At 35.6% G+C, this 17,192-nt stretch overlaps 3 protein-coding genes across 3 annotated transcripts; all 3 read right to left on the bottom strand.

Annotated features, from left to right (window-relative positions):
- Positions 1-2,170: 2,170 nt before the first annotated feature.
- Positions 2,171-5,057, bottom strand: LOC124395817 (extracellular calcium-sensing receptor-like). Its single transcript, XM_046864669.1, has 5 exons — positions 4,773-5,057; positions 3,725-4,540; positions 3,422-3,649; positions 3,211-3,334; positions 2,171-3,078 (listed from the first exon to the last, which is right to left on the bottom strand). The coding sequence occupies exons 1-5, from the start codon at positions 5,028-5,030 to the stop codon at positions 2,171-2,173; spliced, it is 2,334 nt and encodes a 777-aa protein (XP_046720625.1). The 5' UTR covers positions 5,031-5,057.
- A 1,982-nt stretch (positions 5,058-7,039) lies between these two features.
- Positions 7,040-10,480, bottom strand: LOC124395924 (extracellular calcium-sensing receptor-like). The gene is made up of 6 exons (XM_046864814.1): positions 10,281-10,480; positions 9,526-9,811; positions 8,598-9,404; positions 8,267-8,494; positions 8,029-8,152; positions 7,040-7,941 (listed from the first exon to the last, which is right to left on the bottom strand). Exons 1-6 carry the CDS (start codon positions 10,478-10,480, stop codon positions 7,040-7,042), a joined length of 2,547 nt encoding a protein of 848 aa, XP_046720770.1.
- A 3,350-nt stretch (positions 10,481-13,830) lies between these two features.
- LOC124395926 (extracellular calcium-sensing receptor-like) lies at positions 13,831-16,948 on the bottom strand. Its single transcript, XM_046864816.1, has 6 exons — positions 16,734-16,948; positions 16,335-16,626; positions 15,454-16,245; positions 15,091-15,318; positions 14,856-14,979; positions 13,831-14,738 (listed from the first exon to the last, which is right to left on the bottom strand). Exons 1-6 carry the CDS (start codon positions 16,946-16,948, stop codon positions 13,831-13,833), a joined length of 2,559 nt encoding a protein of 852 aa, XP_046720772.1.
- Between the last annotated feature and the right edge of the window lie 244 nt (positions 16,949-17,192).

Here is a 17,192-nt window from a genome sequence, read left to right on the forward strand (position 1 = left end):
ACAATCGTGATTGTGATACATCTTCAGAAACAACATAACCTTTTCAAATTTTTTAATTATACCTGGAATGCTTAGAATGGGTCTGTTTTCATAGCTAAATTAATGAACAGAAAAAATATCTGCTTTTTGATGTTTACAATGTTGGTTGACTCGTTCAGAGATCAAATATGTATTAAAAAAACTAAAAAAAAAAAAACAACTGAGCCAGTGTGTCAGAGAAAATGTTTTTTTATTTAAAATGAAATAAAACAAGGGTGAAATGCATTGCTTGTCATGTTCATATTTTGGCCATTTATAATAATTTACTTGCTATATAAATTACATTCAACAAAGTCATTTATCATAATATCATTTACATGAACCAATCCAACACGTTTATTTTATAAACGATATTCAATTCCTTAAACATAATGCTTATTATTTAAATATATATAATATTATGGCTATTTACAGTATTGGTGCCACATATTTTTTTTTTTTTTCCTGCTGGCAAAGCACATTAGGTTGGCCCTATTTACAGATTGATTACTTTTTGTAGTTTGGATTAAACCAGTTCAAGTAAAAAGACTAAACAAATCATTGCCACCTTCACTGTGCCTGGTTAAAATTCCATTTTTACATGTAAGAATACAGAATGGGTGTATACTGTATATGCAAATTATAGTATAAGTATTTTATACTTATTACCTGGCAGCAGGTGCCATCCAAATAAAGATATGCTGAGGGATGGCAACAAATGGGTTTTGACCATTAAACTGTTTTATTGTTTGTTTGTTTTTTTTTAGGTTGAGCTGTCTGGCACTCTAGTGCTGAAATCACTTTACTTCTATTGATGTACATGAAGCACTTGCAGGCCTCATTATACGGTTGTAAATAGTGCAGATTCTGTTTTATGGATTTATATTTTAGTGACTGGCAAAAATAACCATAATTGTAATATTTCAAAATTTACTAACAATTTGTATACAGCAGAGATTTCTTGAATTTCAAAACACATTGAATTGCATTACTATCTGACCTTAACAGGACAAATTGTCATTTTTGAAATGAAAATGCTGGATGAAAGTATCATCAAATGATACTTTCAGCAAAATGAAAAAAAAAAACCTACGACCAATAACGTGTCTCTTGTTGTGGGGCCTACAAACATATGGCTTCTTTTATTACATCAATGCAAAACGTGGGGTGGGTGGGGGGTTTGTCCCTCAGCACACAAAATAAAGGACAAAGATAATTTCGACCACTCAGAATGGTACAGTGTTGCTTGTATCAAACAACTAGAATCTCTACAGGTCAGTAGGCCTTGACACCTAAAGATGAGAAAATCTGCAAATCTCTAGGGTAGATAATAAATGTGCAAATAATATATAATAAAAAATAATACATGACGTAAACTATATTCTTATTTCTTCCAATAATAATGATTAATAATAATAATATTAATAATAACATAAAATATAAATTAATAAACATGCAATGGGGAAAATGTTAACTCAAATTTAATTAGGTCTCATTGGGAAAATCTTCTTTACAGTTTCATTTACCCCATATCCAAACGACAATTTAATTATTTTAATTGGTCCTGCTGGGGCTGGAGGGCAGGAATAACAACAGGCAGGCTTCGTTTCTAAACAGCCTTCTTTGTACCTGAGGGAGAGCTTACACAACACACCTGTCACAAGAGCACCTGCAACACGAATGGAAACTCATGTGTGTACAATGAACTGTAATGTGACATGTTTTCACACGTTTGTCTTGTTGGTTTGTAAAATGACAAGTCATCTGGGTTTAATTAATCACCTGAGATCAGAGGATGCATGTCTCCTGCCATGAGACAATGGCTTTATTCAAACACAAATTATATCATCAAACCAGGGTACAATATAATATCTGGCCACATTTGTGTTATTCTTTGCAATATGTTTAATTATTATCTTGCAAAGTAAACAGCATCGCTAATTAAATAGCAGCGTAGCATTATTCAAAGGTGTGTATTTTTCATAAGTCATTTTTTACATCAATGCCAAATAACCCCTTAAAAAGTAAAGAGTACTTATTTATCAATAATATTTATTAATAAACTTATTTATTGAGGTCAATATATGGGAACATCTTTTATTTTTAAGGAAAAAATAAATCATGCTGTAAATAGGGTAGGAGCTACTGTATGTCACTTAACAGATGTTTTCCCTATCACTTGCTTTTTAGTGTTTTTCTCTGGTTTTAGTACGATTATATAACACTTTGGGAGAAATATGCAAAATAGTAAACCAAAACTGGAGGCTAAAATGGCAAAGATCTCCACAGCTACAGTGAATTTTCCAGGAGAGCTGACATAAGCTGGAATAAAGGTGATCCACACTGCACAGAATATCAGCATGCTGAATGTGATGAATTTTGCTTCATTGAAATTGTCAGGTAGCTTCCGGGCCAGAAAAGCCAAAATAAAACATAAAAGAGCCAGAACTCCTATATAACCCAGCACGGCCCAGAAACCTATAGCTGAACCTACATTACACTCTAATATGATCTTTTCCTTGTAGTAGTTCATGTTCTTGTAGGGGAAAGGAGGTGAAGCTGTTAACCAAAGTACACAAATAAGGACCTGTATTAGAGTTAATGCAAGTACACTGAGTCTCTGCTGTAGAGGCCCAAACCATTTCATGACATTGCTGCCTGGAAGTGTAGCTCTGAAGGCCATTAGGACCACAACTGTTTTCCCCAGAACGCAGGAGATACAGAGGACGAAGGTGATCCCAAACGCTGTGTGCCGCAGCATACAGGACCACTCAGAGGGCCGTCCAATGAACGTTAGTGAACAAAGGAAACACAGAGTCAGTGAGAAGAGCAACAAGAAGCTCAGTTCTGAATTATTTGCTTTAACAATTGGTGTGTCCTTGTACGTAAAGAAAATGACAGCAATGGCAATGGTGAAAGATACTCCTAACAAAGAAAACAACACAAGAATGATCCCCATTATTTCATCAAATGACAGGAATTCCACCAACTTTAAGACACAGTTATCTTTCTTGTCATTAGACCACAGATCAGGTGGGCACTTGATGCAAGTAAGAGAATCTAAAAGAAATAAATATAAATATATATTGCTTATTGTATTTTATCATATTGTATTTAATTGTATTGTTATATGCCTGCTTCCCACCTTCCCAGTAATCTGTACATTATCCAAAAAAATATTCTTCATTATACCTGTTATATTGCTGATTTCCCCTTCTGCGCATGGTATACAGTCATAACAGCAGATTGGTCTGCCTTTCTGCACAGCCTTCCTGGTACCAGGGAAACAACTCTCACTGCACACGGAGACTGGCACCTGAAAAACCATTTTTTTGTATTTATTGACCATATATTATTATGTTTAGTGTACATACTCTGTAGATATCGCATTGCTCTATTGTACCTGCGGTTTACTGTGGGCCCAGGCAATGCTGATGTTGTTAAATGACAGCTGATGTTTTGTTTGTAAAGAAGCATCATAGAAACCCACTTTAACAAACACTGTTTTACCATTGTCACCTTGCTGCCAGTTCAGCAAATCATACCTTGCTGCTGGGTCTCCATTCTCATCGAAGAATACATCCTCTCCTGCGCTAGTAGTGAAATGGAGTTTCTTCAGCTCATTGAGAACCTAGATAAATCATTAGAACATATTGTGTGACATCTGTTTATGTGTTGTTTAAACAGGCTATATTGTTACACTTACATGCCATGGTTGTTGGGTATCTGCTCGGTTTGTGCACACAGTAGAACCTTCTTGTCCACTGTATCCATTAGAACAACCATAACTGTTATGCAGGGCATAAGCCACAGCATACACAGCCTTGTATACATTATTTGCGATTTGTTGTTCTGAAACATCTGTGTACTGGTTCTGCACTTCAATTAGTTTTTCATTGCCTTTGCACATTTCCTTCATCCCCACATTTTCTGTTGTGGGTAGTTCACATTCGAATATGGTCTCCCACAACTTTTTGTAAAGATCTACACCAGAAGCAGGATCAAGTTTAGTCAGAAATTCCCCAAGGCCATTGATTTTAGCTTTTGGAATGGCAAAACCCATCGATCCTTTTAAAATAGGCTGCCATTCAGCAGTTGCCATGTTCAAGTCAGAGATCCAGGACTCACTTCCAATCCACTGAAACCCAGTGATGTTCTGCAAGGCCAATTCCTTAAGAAGGACCTCCATATCAGAATAGGAAATAAAAGCTACAATAACTTTGGAGGTTGCAGTCTTTATGACATCAACTATTCTTAGAATTTTTTCAATGGTGTCTGTTCGGAAGAATGCCTCAGAAAATTCAACACAAATTCCCTCCTCTTTGGCTGCACTAATAAAGGTGTTCATGCCATTGTTCCCATAGTCATTATCACTGCATAAAGCCCCTACCCAGGTCCAGCCGAAATGCCTGACCAACTTAGCCAAAGCTCTGCTCTGGTAATAATCACTGGGAACAGTTCTAAAGAAAGATGGGTGTTTCTTTTTGTTGCTCAGACATGCACATGTTGCAAAGTGGCTAATCTGCAATACATAGATGTACATACAACAACAACAACAAAAGAAAGCATCATTAGAAATGTCCAATACATTTATTTTAGTGTTAAATGGTTTAATTATGTAAGAATGTTATAGATAGATAGATAGATAGATAGATAGATAGATAGATAGATAGATAGATAGATAGATAGATAGATAGATAGATAGATAGATAGATAGATAGATAGATAGATAGATAGATAGAGGAATGATTTACCACAGGTATGTATAAAGGTCCCATTGTAGCAGAGATGGCAATAGTTGGGGTTGACGCTGTCTCTGCAATGATTGCTTGAACTGTTTCAGGCTTGAGGCAAGACATTAAAGTTGTATTTTCTCTATGGCCATTGACTAATGACAAGGAAGCTCTTACAGCCATTTCTACTGATCCACAAGAATCATAGATTTTATAACCCAGTTTAATCCCAGGAAGAATATCAGTTCTGTTGTTGATTTCCTCGATGGCAAATACCATAGTTTGAGCATTCTGAAATTCTCGGAGACTCAGACTGCAGTAAGTAAGTTGATAAGGCGGTAAGTAAAATAAATGAAAAACAAATCTATTCCAGAAGTATTTGCTATAAATATTATTTGTACATGTGTTATAAAATCTTTTATACATATTATGATAAATGTGACCAAAAAAAGATTTTCAGGCAACCTGTTTTATAATTCCACCCAAAACATGTATCTTCTATCATTCTTTCTTAGATTACTTTCCTTTGTTAGCTCACCTTTTACAACTGGACTGCTGTGGCCCTGATTTGAAGGCATGAACTGTCTGTTCCCAGCTGTTGTGAAAGGAAAAAATTCCACCAATCATTACATCCCCATCTCTGCTGAGCTGAGGAGGATTGAGCAGCCCTCTTAAGCTGCATGGAGGATCAGCACTTCTTACCACAGTTAACAGAAGCCATGTGAGCAGGAGACTCATTGTCGTCCTTCAGAAAACATCTTGACCTCTGTGTTTTTATATAAACGTTTTCACATACCGGCTAGGACCAGAGGGGGCGGGCTTGAACTATGCAGTAGTGTTAACACCTTGGGTTGGGTTATTTATTAATAAAGAAGGACACATTTATATTATATTGCATTGTTCCACTTATTTGTTCAATATGGTGTCTGCAGCGGAGAGTACAAAATCAATATTCTTGTATCATTGTAATGTATTTAGGCTAAATCAACAGTAAACATTTACATGCTCATGATTGGATATTGCAAATAGTTTTAGCGCTAAATTCTAACATACAGGCTCTTATTTATCAGTTAAACTTAAGCACAATTAATAATGCACCTGTGTTTAATGCATACAACCATTGTACATCAAAATATGCTGTGGTTTGAGCTCTCTTTTTTGAGATTTTTGAGAAATTGTTAATAAAAAAAGAACTAAAAGCAATGAATAACCACTGCACAGCAAAATTTAATGATTTACTATAACGTCTACAGATATTAATACTTACTAAATGCTTTCATAATGATTAATTAACCCTGTCCCATTCATAAATACATTAGAAAATAATGGAACCTATACATTAACAGATACATCATTAATAAATAGCTATTCCTGAATAATATATACAATCAATTTGTTTTTACTTAAAAGTGTAAATAGAACATGCACAGACTACAATTTTATTTTGGACCTGCATTTTTTATATGAAAGTCGGTTGCAATTCTGTTTTGTACTGTATGTGGTAATCTTTTTCATATTTTCTTTTACTATTGGTCCAAAATGTTTTTTTTTTTTCAGATCCATTCTGGATATGATAGATGTGCTTAATAAGACAGCCTTGTCCAGAGCAAATTACATTTATCTAATTTATTTAACTATAGGTTGAGGGCCTTGATCAAGGGCCCAGCTGTGGCAGCCAAGTAAATTTTTTAATTGAATAATTAATTAGAAACCCATCAATCAAGTCATTCAATAATTTATTTTGTGCATATGCATTATAGTAGCCTACTGTTACTAATTATAAGGTTCTATCAGAAAACCCTGGCAGATTAAAGAACTTTTATTTTGTTGGTAAATTTTAATGTTTGCTAAAAATACACTTTATTCAATAAAGAGCCTGAATCAGAAATTGTAATTTTGGGAACAATGAAACCAATGGAGAATTATCTCATTTATACAACTGAGTAGTTGAGAGTTGAGGCCTTGACCCAGAAGTGGTGGCCAAGTTACATTTTTAATAGATAATAAATCACTATAACATATTTAGATCGTTTAGTCTAATCAGTTAAATCAGTGTTCGGTAAAACATATAGGAAAGGCATGTACCTAAAGAATGTAGGTTTAATCCTACAGACTGGTATTGTAAGATCAATGCATTAATATCATTTATTCTGGCATAGGTTGTAAAACATCAGAACACATTTATTTTTGAATGTATACATTCTCTGAGTATAGAATTCATCACTATGCTTAAAAAAGAGATTCAGAGTACAGATCAGATGTGTTTATTCAGCTATCAGAAACATACTTCATTTGATCTTTCCCATTAATTGCTTTTTAGTGTTCATTTCAGGCTTCAGTAAAATCACATAGCATTTTGGAACAAAAATACAAAAAAGCAAACTGTAACTTGATGCTAAAATGGCAAAGATCTCCACAGCTACTGTAAACTTTCCCGGAGAGCTGACGTAAGCTGGGATAAAGGTGATCCACACTGCACAGAATATGAGCATGCTAAATGTGATAAATTTTGCTTCATTGAAATGATCAGGCAACTTTCGTGCAACAAAAGCCAAAGCAAAACATAATCCAGCAAGAAAACCTATGTAACCCAATACGGCCCAGAAACCTATAGTGGAACCCAAACTGCACTCTAACAAGATTTTTTCTTGGTAATAATTCATATTCATGTAGGGGAAAGGAGGGGATATTGTTAACCAAAGTGCACAAATTAGAACTTGTATAATGGTAAATGCAACTACACTGAGTCTCTGCTGTAGAGGCCCAAACCATTTCATGATATTGCTGCCTGGAAGTGTAGCTCTGAACGCCATTAACACCACTATTGTTTTGCCCAGAACACATGAGATGCACAGGACGAAGGTGATTCCAAACACTGTGTGGCGCAGCATACAGGACCAATTTGAGGGCTGACCAATGAAGGTAAGTGAAGACAGAAAACACAGAGTAAGAGAGAAGAGGAGCAGAAAGCTTAGCCCAGAGTTGTTGGCCCGAACTATAGGAGTATTTTTATTGTAGTAGAAAATAAATATAGTCAGAACAGTAAACAAGACCCCAATCAAACAAAAAGCTGCCAGCAATATTCCCATTATATCTTTGTATGAGAGAAATTCAACTTCTTTTGGAATACAGGCATCTCCTTTTGTGTTTGACCAATACAGCACTGGGCATTTCAAGCAGTTAAGTGAATCTGAATGGGAAATATAATAGCAATTAGTATTTATTATTGATATTATATATATAATAAATACACAATATTTTTTCTTTTTTTTAGTACCTGTTGCATTGCTAATTTCTCCTGGAGCACATGGTATACAATCAAAGCAACAGACAGGCCTCCTTTTCTGAACAGCTCTTCTAGTACCTGGGGGACAACTCTCACTGCAGACAGACACCGGTACCTCATAAAACGTAAAAAAAAACCTGAATAAATCTATATTTCTAGACAATGTGCATTAGTTTTTATTTATTTATTTTTTTTTTTTCAAATAGAATTAGCATCGTGAAAAGTTTACTATTTTGTTTCCTGCTTTCCAGACAATTGGAACTCCATTCAAAGTAAGCTGCTGGTCTTTAGGCAAAGATGCATCATAGTAGCCTACTGTTACTACTTTTGAGGTTCCTTCAGAAAACCCCTGCAGATTAATTAACTCATATTTTGCTGGTAAATCTCCATTTTTGCTAAAAAATACATTTTCTCCTCGAAGTGTAGTGAAATTTACATTCTGCAAGGAATTCAGGACCTTGAATACACAAGTTGCATAAAACAATACTCATATTAAAAACTGTCCATGGACTGTTCATTTCAGTTTGTGTTTGAAAATGAATTATTATGACCTGCCTTACCTCCCAAGGCTTTATTTGGGAATAATCTGTACATTCTGAATTTGAAAATGTACTGTTATTCTGCTTACAAGAAACCAAAGTGTGTAGTGCATATCCCAATGCATATACAGCCTTATAGACATTGTTTGTGAATCTCAGATCTGATACATCAGTAAAAGAGTTTTTTACATCTTTTAAATGCTCAGAGCCATCACAGGTCCTCCAGCCTTCCCTGGGACTCAGCGAGCAGTTAAACACAGTTTCCCAAAAGTCCCTAATAAACCTGCTGTTGGGGAATTGTGAGGGATTCACTTTTTCCAAAAAAGAGCCCAATTCAGGAATTGTAACTTTGGGCACACTAAAACCAATGGAGCCGATTAAAGACATATGTCCTAAGGCTTCTGTGAAGGAGTTATCCGTGATCCAGGCATCGCTGCCGATCCACTGCAGTCCAGTAATATTCTGCTTGTCTAACTCCTCCACCAAAATCTTAATCTCTCTGTGAGACATGAACGCTATTATTACTTTCGACGTGGACTCTTTGATAATGTCAACTATTTGGACTATGATGTCATGCGGGCTGGTGATCTCAAAAGCTGCAGAATACTCAATACACACACCCTCTTCATGGGCGGCCATTAGAAACATCGCAATGCCATTCAGACCATAGTCGTTTCTGTTGCTTATGGTTCCTACCCAGGTCCAGCCAAAGTGTCTCATTAACTGAGCCAGTGCTCTGCTCTGGTAATAATCACTGGGGATTGTTCTGAAGAAGGAGGGGAAATCTTTTCTGTTGCTTAGGCAAGCACAGGACGCAAAGTGACTGATCTGTTGGAATGAACAAAATACGGATGAAATATCTCTTTAGAAGAAACCAGAACTTTTATTATTATTATTATTATTATTATTATTATTATTATTATTATTAGAACTAGTAGTAGTGTCTTACCACTGGTATTTGGAACTGTCCAATAGTCCTTGCAATGGCGATAGTTGGTGTTGACCCAGAATGACCAATAATAGCTTGGGCTGTTTGGGTTGTACATGTTGTATTTACTGTAGAGCTTAGATTAGCACTTACCAAAGCCAGTGCAGATCTAAGTACATCCATAGATCCACAGTTATCGTATATTCTGTATCCCAGAGAAACTCCAGGTAAAAGGTCGGGATTTTTGTTAATTTCTTCCACAGCAAATATCATTGTCTGTGCAAACTGGAATTCCCTGAAATTAAAGCTTAAAGCAATTTGTGAATTAGGAATTGTAAACAGAATTTTTGCAACTTACATATTAATACAGAGTGTCCAAAACATATACAGTTTAAAGGGAAATTAAGATTTTTTTTAGCCCGAAATAGTTTGCAAAAAATATTCATTTGCTTATATTTTTCAGATAGCTTTTGGTTATGGTGTACCAGAAAATGATACAGCACAGAGATCATTTAAAAGAATGCATTCAAAGTGCAATTACATGCATGAAACTGGATGCATTAACAAGTTCAACAACCAAGAGATGACAATGTGGGCTTACAAAGAAATGGAAACATCTAGAGGGTGGTTTGTAAATTACATAATGTAAATGCATACTTTTAACCAGTTCATGTGAAAAAAATACATCATCATCGTTTCCTAGACGTTTGGGATATCCTGCTTTTTTAACCCATTAAAAAGTACACGAGAAAGTTCTGGAATAAATGTATACATACTCCCTGCATGGGCGCACTGCCGGCATGTGCGTAAAACTGTCTGTGTAGCCATCTTGTCCAGTGCGAAATGAAAAAATACCTCCAATAATGAGATCTCCGTCTGCATAAAGTTCAGGCTGCTCGATGTGACTGTGTACCCGGCACACAGGCTCTTGTGCCTGACAAAGCAAAACCATAAAGAGGAGCTGAAAGAGAAGCATGACAGCTCAGGTAATAGTTTCGTCACCATGCAGGCCCCCAGAATTTATGCGCAATGAGAAGCTCAGAAAGAACTTTAAATATCATGCTGCTCCACGTGATATTACTCCCAGGAGACTGTGAACATATCTGAAGTAACTAATCAAAATTAATTTCCAATCCAAATCTATTTTGGATTGCATATACTGGCACTTTAAAGCACATATAGATTTTTTATGCATTTTCTTTTTTTATTATGCCACATTTTTTCATAAAGATTTAGCTATAATAGACTTCTGCATATCTAAGTCATTTTTTTTAATTATTATTTTTAACCATTTTTTTAATAAAATTAAATAGTAAAGATAAATGCTTGTTTATCAGTATAGAAAGTAATATATTACATATACACATAAATCATGAATTTTCAGTAACAAACCATTTTTTTTATTATTATTCCAAAAGCAAAGGTTTGTTAACACTGCATTTTAGCTCTTTATAAGAAATGCGTACATAATCGAAATAATAGTTATTTTTTCTTTTTTCTCTTTTGCTTGCTTTCTCACTCTCATCCACAAGATGGCAAAATAACTTTACGAATTACACCAAACTACCATTTACCGACCAACATAAACACATTATTTAGAAAAATGTATTGGACACCTGACTTTTCCAGCCGAATGTAGTTCAACCCAAACTGGTACTACAAAGTTGAAGGTTCAAAAGTGTATAGAATGCCTTTGGATTCAGAAATGTAGCATGAAATGTTCCCTTGTTTTGAACTAGGAGATCCAAATCTGTGCATGACAATGCCTTTGTGCCAAAGCTAGCTCCATGAACATATGCTTTACATGGGTTGGGGTGGAAGATCTTGAGTGGCCTGCTATGGAGCTCTGACTTTAACCCTAACATTGACTGCACCCTAGACCTCTCACCCTACATCAGTACCCGATGTTACTAAAGCTCTTCTCTAATGAGAATCTATAACCTAGTATAACACCAAATGTGATTTGAATGTTCATAAAGCACATTCAAATCAGAAACTGCAAAACGTCATTCACACATTTTATCTGAATGTCCTTACTGGAGTAGTCATTTGTACCTCCTTAAATCAAAGATCTATGTATGGGGAGTGCTGCAAATGCAAAGACACCTCATACCCACTGTATAACCACTACAGTGCCATGAGCCAGTGGGCTACCAGGCTGCAAGGACAAAAGTACTCCAGATGACTTGCGAGGAATCACTGAAGAGGACAATTGACATTTAATTAGGGATCATTGTGCACTCTGCTCTACGGTGGTACTGTGCTTCATCTTAATAACACTAAGAATTGCATTGCAGGGTAAAATGTCTTTACAGGGGGGCACCAGACATGATATTTGCATGTATTGAAGATTTTTTTCATTCCTGCCCCCTGCAAACATCCCGAACCATCTAGAGACTTACCAGTTTAAAAGCTCTGGCATGGAGAAGCTGGTGTTGGATCTGTGATGATCACAAATGTTGAGCTATTTTATGAGTTGTTCAGTAGCTCCTAGTTTTATACCCATAAAGACTGTAGAAGACTGTAGAAAGAACATTACTTATAATCTTATACTCCAGTACTCATGTTAGTTCTCACTATGCAGTGTTCTGTACTGTTTAAATAATATAATCACACTCTTGATGTCACCTAAATGAGGATGGGTTCCCCTTTTGAGTCTGGTTCCTTTCAAGGTTTCTTCCTCATAACATCTAAGGGAGTTTTTCCTTGTCACAGTCGCAATGGCTGTTTATCAGGGATAAACACACACCATTCACCTTAACTGTTAAATTCTTTAAAGCTGCTTTGAGACAATGTCTGTTGTAAAAAACACTATAGAAACTCAGTAACTTGCTACTGTTTTCTGTAGGCAGAGATAAGAAAAAAAAAAAGACGTAAATAAAAAAAATATTTTTTTACTTTTTTATTATTGTTTACTTGGAATGTTTTAAAATAACTTTATAAATATACATATTTAATTTATTGGTAAATTATTAATTTAAAATTAATTAATTACAAATTTTTAACTAAACTTATGAATGCTATTTATTCTTGCCCCTAAACATTTTCTAAACCTTCAATTGTTAAATATATATTACAGCAAACTTTTCTTTACAAATCAAAAACTTTGTTATGATACAGTGTCCCTGGAGTAGAAATGGTTAAGGGCTTTGTTTGAGGGCCCAAAAAATGGCATCTTGGCAGTGCTGATGCTTGAAATGTGATTTCTTGATCATTGACCCAGATTGTGTGAGAAAAAATATAATCTCTTTGTTTGACAAACGCTAAAAAAAGTTTTTTTAAGCAGAAAATGATCTTAGTGAAGGTGCCACGTACTGTACCTGTGAATACACTGCAAGGTAATTGCAATGTATTCCTGGGACATGTGACTATTCTTTTGTAGAACATACGGCAACAATAATTGCAATATACAGCAATAAATACAATATATGATACAAGGAACAATGAATTAAAAAATTGAAAAATTGCAAATTTGAAGTCATTTACAACTTATATACTTTTGGTAAGAAGACCTCAGAACCCTACTCCTAGTATCAATGTTTAATCTTATTTAATTTGAGTGTCAGTAATGTATGCAGTGAACTGGTTGAATCTTGCAGGTAAACTCTTTGCATGTTGCTTTAACTCTTCTTTTCTGTATGGTCTGAACAAAAGCAATATCCTGTTCTGTATATTATTCATATCCATTCTGTAATGAGTTATACCATTGGTTCCATGCTACCCAGACTGTCTAAATTTGAGATAATGAATAATAATAATAATCTTATAATAAAATTAATAAAATTAAATTAATAATCTACCATTTGTGGTTGTTTGCAAGTGCTCCTATAAGTTAACTGAACACAAAAATGTGCTTCAGAAAGAATTTCATGCTACAGTTTGCCTGACTTCAGGATAATCATGGAGTCCCACAGCAACCTAATGATGTGGTGACCAAGACTGACTGATTGGTCCAGCGGATTTTCTAAATGTGACAATCGATATAATACTATATTTCGATGATATAATTACTCATAGTACTGTCGACAGCAACATTTACAACATATAATATTTTTTCTAAAATTTTTCAGATTAATGGGACTTAAAACAAAACTGAAAAAAGTGAACAATTTTACTGGTGAATGTACACTATCTGGAGTATGCCTGTGTGTATCTCCAGGTTGATAAGACAGTAGATTTTGTGGTCTTTCTAAGGTCAATTTCTTAGGTCTGACTGGCTATTATCATTGGTTTATAATAATTTAATTTTTATACAGTGTCCAGTTTGGTATATTGAAATGATGGCAGTGGGCTAAAGGTGTTAAAGAGGACATTAAAATGTTTATACTAAGATTTTGCATTTTTCCCCATCATATGCTTTTTGGAATTCTTCTCAGGTTTTAGTAAAATGATATAACATTTTGGAAGAAATATGCAAAAAAGTAAAGCAAAGCTTGAAGCCAAAATGGCAAAGATCTCCACAGCTACAGTGAATTTTCCAGGAGAGCTGACATAAGCTGGAATAAAGGTGATCCAAACTGCACAAAATATGAGCATGCTGAATGTGATGAATTTGGCTTCATTAAAATTATCAGGCAACTTCCGGGCTAAAAAGGCTAATATAAAACATAAAAGAGCCAAAAGTCCTATATAACCCAATATGGCCCAGAAACCTATAGTTGAGCCCACATGACATTCTAGAATAATCTTTTCCTTAAAGTGCTTTAGATTTCTGAAAGAAAAAGGAGGTGATATTGTCAACCAAAGCACACAAATAAGGACCTGTATGAGAGTGAATGCAAGTACACTGAGTCTCTGTTGTGGAGGCCCAAACCATTTCATGACATTACTACCTGGAAGTGTAGCTCTGAAGGCCATTAAGACCACTATAGTTTTCCCCAGAACACAGGAGATGCAGAGGACAAATGTGATACCAAACGCCGTGTGACGCAGCATACAGGACCAATCAGAAGGCTGACCGATGAATGTAAGTGAACAAAGGAAGCACAGAGCCAGTGCAAATAGCAGCAGGAAGCTCAGTTCAGAGTTGTTGGCTTTAACTATTGGGGTATTTTTATATCTAAAGAATATGATCGCTACTATTACAGTCATTAATGCGCCAATCGCAGAAATAGTTGTTAGCAAAATACCCATGATTTCATCATATGACAGATATTCGATTTCTTTTTTGACGCATTCATTCCTGTGTTGATTTGACCAGTAATCTTGTTCACACTGATCGCATACAGTAGAATCTGTAACAGAAGTAAAACACACAAAAATAAGGCATAATTCATAAACAATTAAAAAAATACAGGGAAAGATACAGTATGTACAATGTTTGTTCCCCATCAGTGGTTCATGGTTCTTACCTGTCATATTACTAATCTCTCCATCAGCACATGGTATACAGTCAAAACAGCAGATAGGCTTTCCTTTCTGGACGGCTTTCCTTGTGCCGGGAGGACAACTTTCACTACACACGGATATTGGTATCTACAATTCAAAAAAAGCATGTAATAACTTACATTATCATGGTTAATTAATTGTGGTTTAAATCCTATTGTAATTATTGTGTCATAAACCCTTTTTATTTTCTTTACACACCTTGTTGGTATCCTGTGCCCAGGTAATTGAGGTCATATTTACATTTAATCGACTGTGAACAGCAAAAGATGAGTCATAGAGTCCAACGGTGACAAATTTGTGCTGGTGTTCCTCACTTTTCTGCCAGTTAATTACTTCGTATTTTGCAGCAGGATCACCATTTACATCAAAATAAACATCTTCTCCCTCACTAGTCGTAAAACGTACTCTTTTGAGGTGCTCTAAAAACTGATGAATTGGATAAAAATGTGAAAATGTTACTTAGAAATTTGGGCTATAGTCAAACACAAACATTTTGTATTTGTATACTTGTAAAAAAAAAGAAGTGTTGTGTATAAAAAATGACTGAATTGTTCAACTCACTGTAAGAGGATCAGGCTGATTCTTTGTAGGACATGTTTGCTTGCAGCCAAGAAGGTCATGTAGGGTATGGGCCACAGCATAGACCCCTTTATATACATTATTGAAAATAGGCAGCAATGACATGTCTGTGAATGTGTTTTCTACATCAGACAGTTTCTCACTGCCTGTGCAAATCTTTGTATCAGCTGACTCATTCTGAGTAGGGTATTTACACTTGAACATAGCCTCCCAGAATTTTGTAAAAATTTCACTTCCTGCAGACTTCAGTGGATTTATATCAAGAATGAAATCCTTCAGACCCATCACCTTTGTTTTAGGAATAGCTAACCCTATTGCTCCTTGCAGAATTTTGTTCTTATCCAAAGTGGCTACAGCAGAATCCGAGATCCATCCCTCAGTGCCCACCCACTGGTAACCAGTGATATTGTGCTCAAAAAACACATGGAGCAAGATCTCCAAGTCCCAATGAGCAAGAAATGCCACTATCACTCGAGAAGTGGAACTTTTGATTTGCTCAACGATTCGCAGCACCTTTTCATTTGAGTAAGTTCTAAAAAACGGAAGGGAATATTCTAAGCAGACTCCAAGTTGCTCTGCAATTTTAGAGAAAGTGGCCATCCCACTGTTCCCATAATCATCATCAGTTCTTAATGCTCCCACCCAGGTCCAGCCAAAGTGCTTAACCATTTCAGCTAGTGCTCTGCTCTGGTGATAATCACTTGGGATAGTGCGCAGAAATGAAGGATATTTTTTTTTGTCACTGAGACACTCACAAGTGGCATAGTGGCTGATCTAGGCACATGGAAGCAGGTCGATTCAGAGCTTTTGCCATTTAGAACAAGAAGAAAAGAGAAAGAAAACAATACTGCACAAATACTTACAATAGGGATGTTAAAAGGGCCAATACTTTTTGCAATGGCCATGCACGGTGAGGACGCTGTGTCCCCTATTATGGCTTGTACCTGAGCTGGTTTTGTACAAACTCCACTTGATTCTGATTTCTCATTTCCATTAATAAGTTCCATTGCCACTTTTACCCCCCTTGCCATGGAACTACATGTGTCATATATCTTGTAACCCATTAAAACTCCAGGCAGTAATGAAGAACTGTTGTTGATCTCTTCTACTGCAAATATCAAAGCTTGTGAATACTGAAAGGCTCTGAAATCAAGACTAAAGAAAATGAAAACACAGAAAAACAGAAGAAAATGATATAAGACAAAACACCATTGCTGTTTTTTGGCTCAATAATAGCTTGGTAATTAACTAATGTTGCTTACCTCATGCATTTTAGTGGAGGTGGCATGGACACAAAGGATAAGTCTCTGATTTCCCAACTGCTATGAAAGGGGAAAATCCCTCCAACAATAATATCACCATTTTTCCATAACTGTGGGTATATAGGCTCTCCTTGTAGGATACATGCACTCTCGTTAGCTGTGGAAAAACGAATCATGGTTATAGCCACATGTAGGAATGTAAAGACCAGCTCCATGCATCCGAAAGTGTTCAGGTAGTGACAAGAGTGCATGTGCAAGAATCAAAGATTCAGCCAGCTGAAGTGGAAAGATGTGAGGTATATATACAGTTGGAAATGCAAATCCTCCAACGTAATGTTACATTAGGGGATCATGGTTAATGGAGGTGTGACACTGAAATCTAATGAATACATATAGCTTTTAATTGTCACAATAAGAAAAAGGAAATATTTAAAAACTGTAAGTAAATTTTAGCTAATA

The sequence above is a fragment of the Silurus meridionalis genome, chromosome 13 (genome assembly GCF_014805685.1).
Source record: "Silurus meridionalis isolate SWU-2019-XX chromosome 13, ASM1480568v1, whole genome shotgun sequence".
Lineage (NCBI taxonomy): Eukaryota > Metazoa > Chordata > Actinopteri > Siluriformes > Siluridae > Silurus > Silurus meridionalis.

Excerpts from the sequence above, each read along its gene's own strand:
- LOC124395926 (XM_046864816.1), bottom strand. The coding sequence starts at position 16,948 with ATGGAGCTGGTCTTTACATTCCTACATGTGGCTATAACCATGATTCGT. Across the intron at positions 16,627-16,733 it reads CCTCCACTAAAATGCATGAG|TCTTGATTTCAGAGCCTTTC; the intron begins GTAAGCAACATT and ends CATTTTCTTTAG. Across the intron at positions 15,319-15,453 it reads ATCAGCCTGATCCTCTTACA|TTTTTAGAGCACCTCAAAAG; the intron begins GTGAGTTGAACA and ends CCAATTCATCAG.
- LOC124395924 (XM_046864814.1), bottom strand. The coding sequence starts at position 10,480 with ATGCTTCTCTTTCAGCTCCTCTTTATGGTTTTGCTTTGTCAGGCACAA. Across the intron at positions 9,405-9,525 it reads GACAGTTCCAAATACCAGTG|ATCAGTCACTTTGCGTCCTG; the intron begins GTAAGACACTAC and ends TCATTCCAACAG. Across the intron at positions 8,495-8,597 it reads CCCAAATAAAGCCTTGGGAG|GTCCTGAATTCCTTGCAGAA; the intron begins GTAAGGCAGGTC and ends TGTGTATTCAAG.
- LOC124395817 (XM_046864669.1), bottom strand. The coding sequence starts at position 5,030 with ATGGTATTTGCCATCGAGGAAATCAACAACAGAACTGATATTCTTCCT. Across the intron at positions 3,650-3,724 it reads ATACCCAACAACCATGGCAT|GTTCTCAATGAGCTGAAGAA; the intron begins GTAAGTGTAACA and ends TGATTTATCTAG. Across the intron at positions 3,335-3,421 it reads GGGCCCACAGTAAACCGCAG|GTGCCAGTCTCCGTGTGCAG; the intron begins GTACAATAGAGC and ends ATGGTTTTTCAG.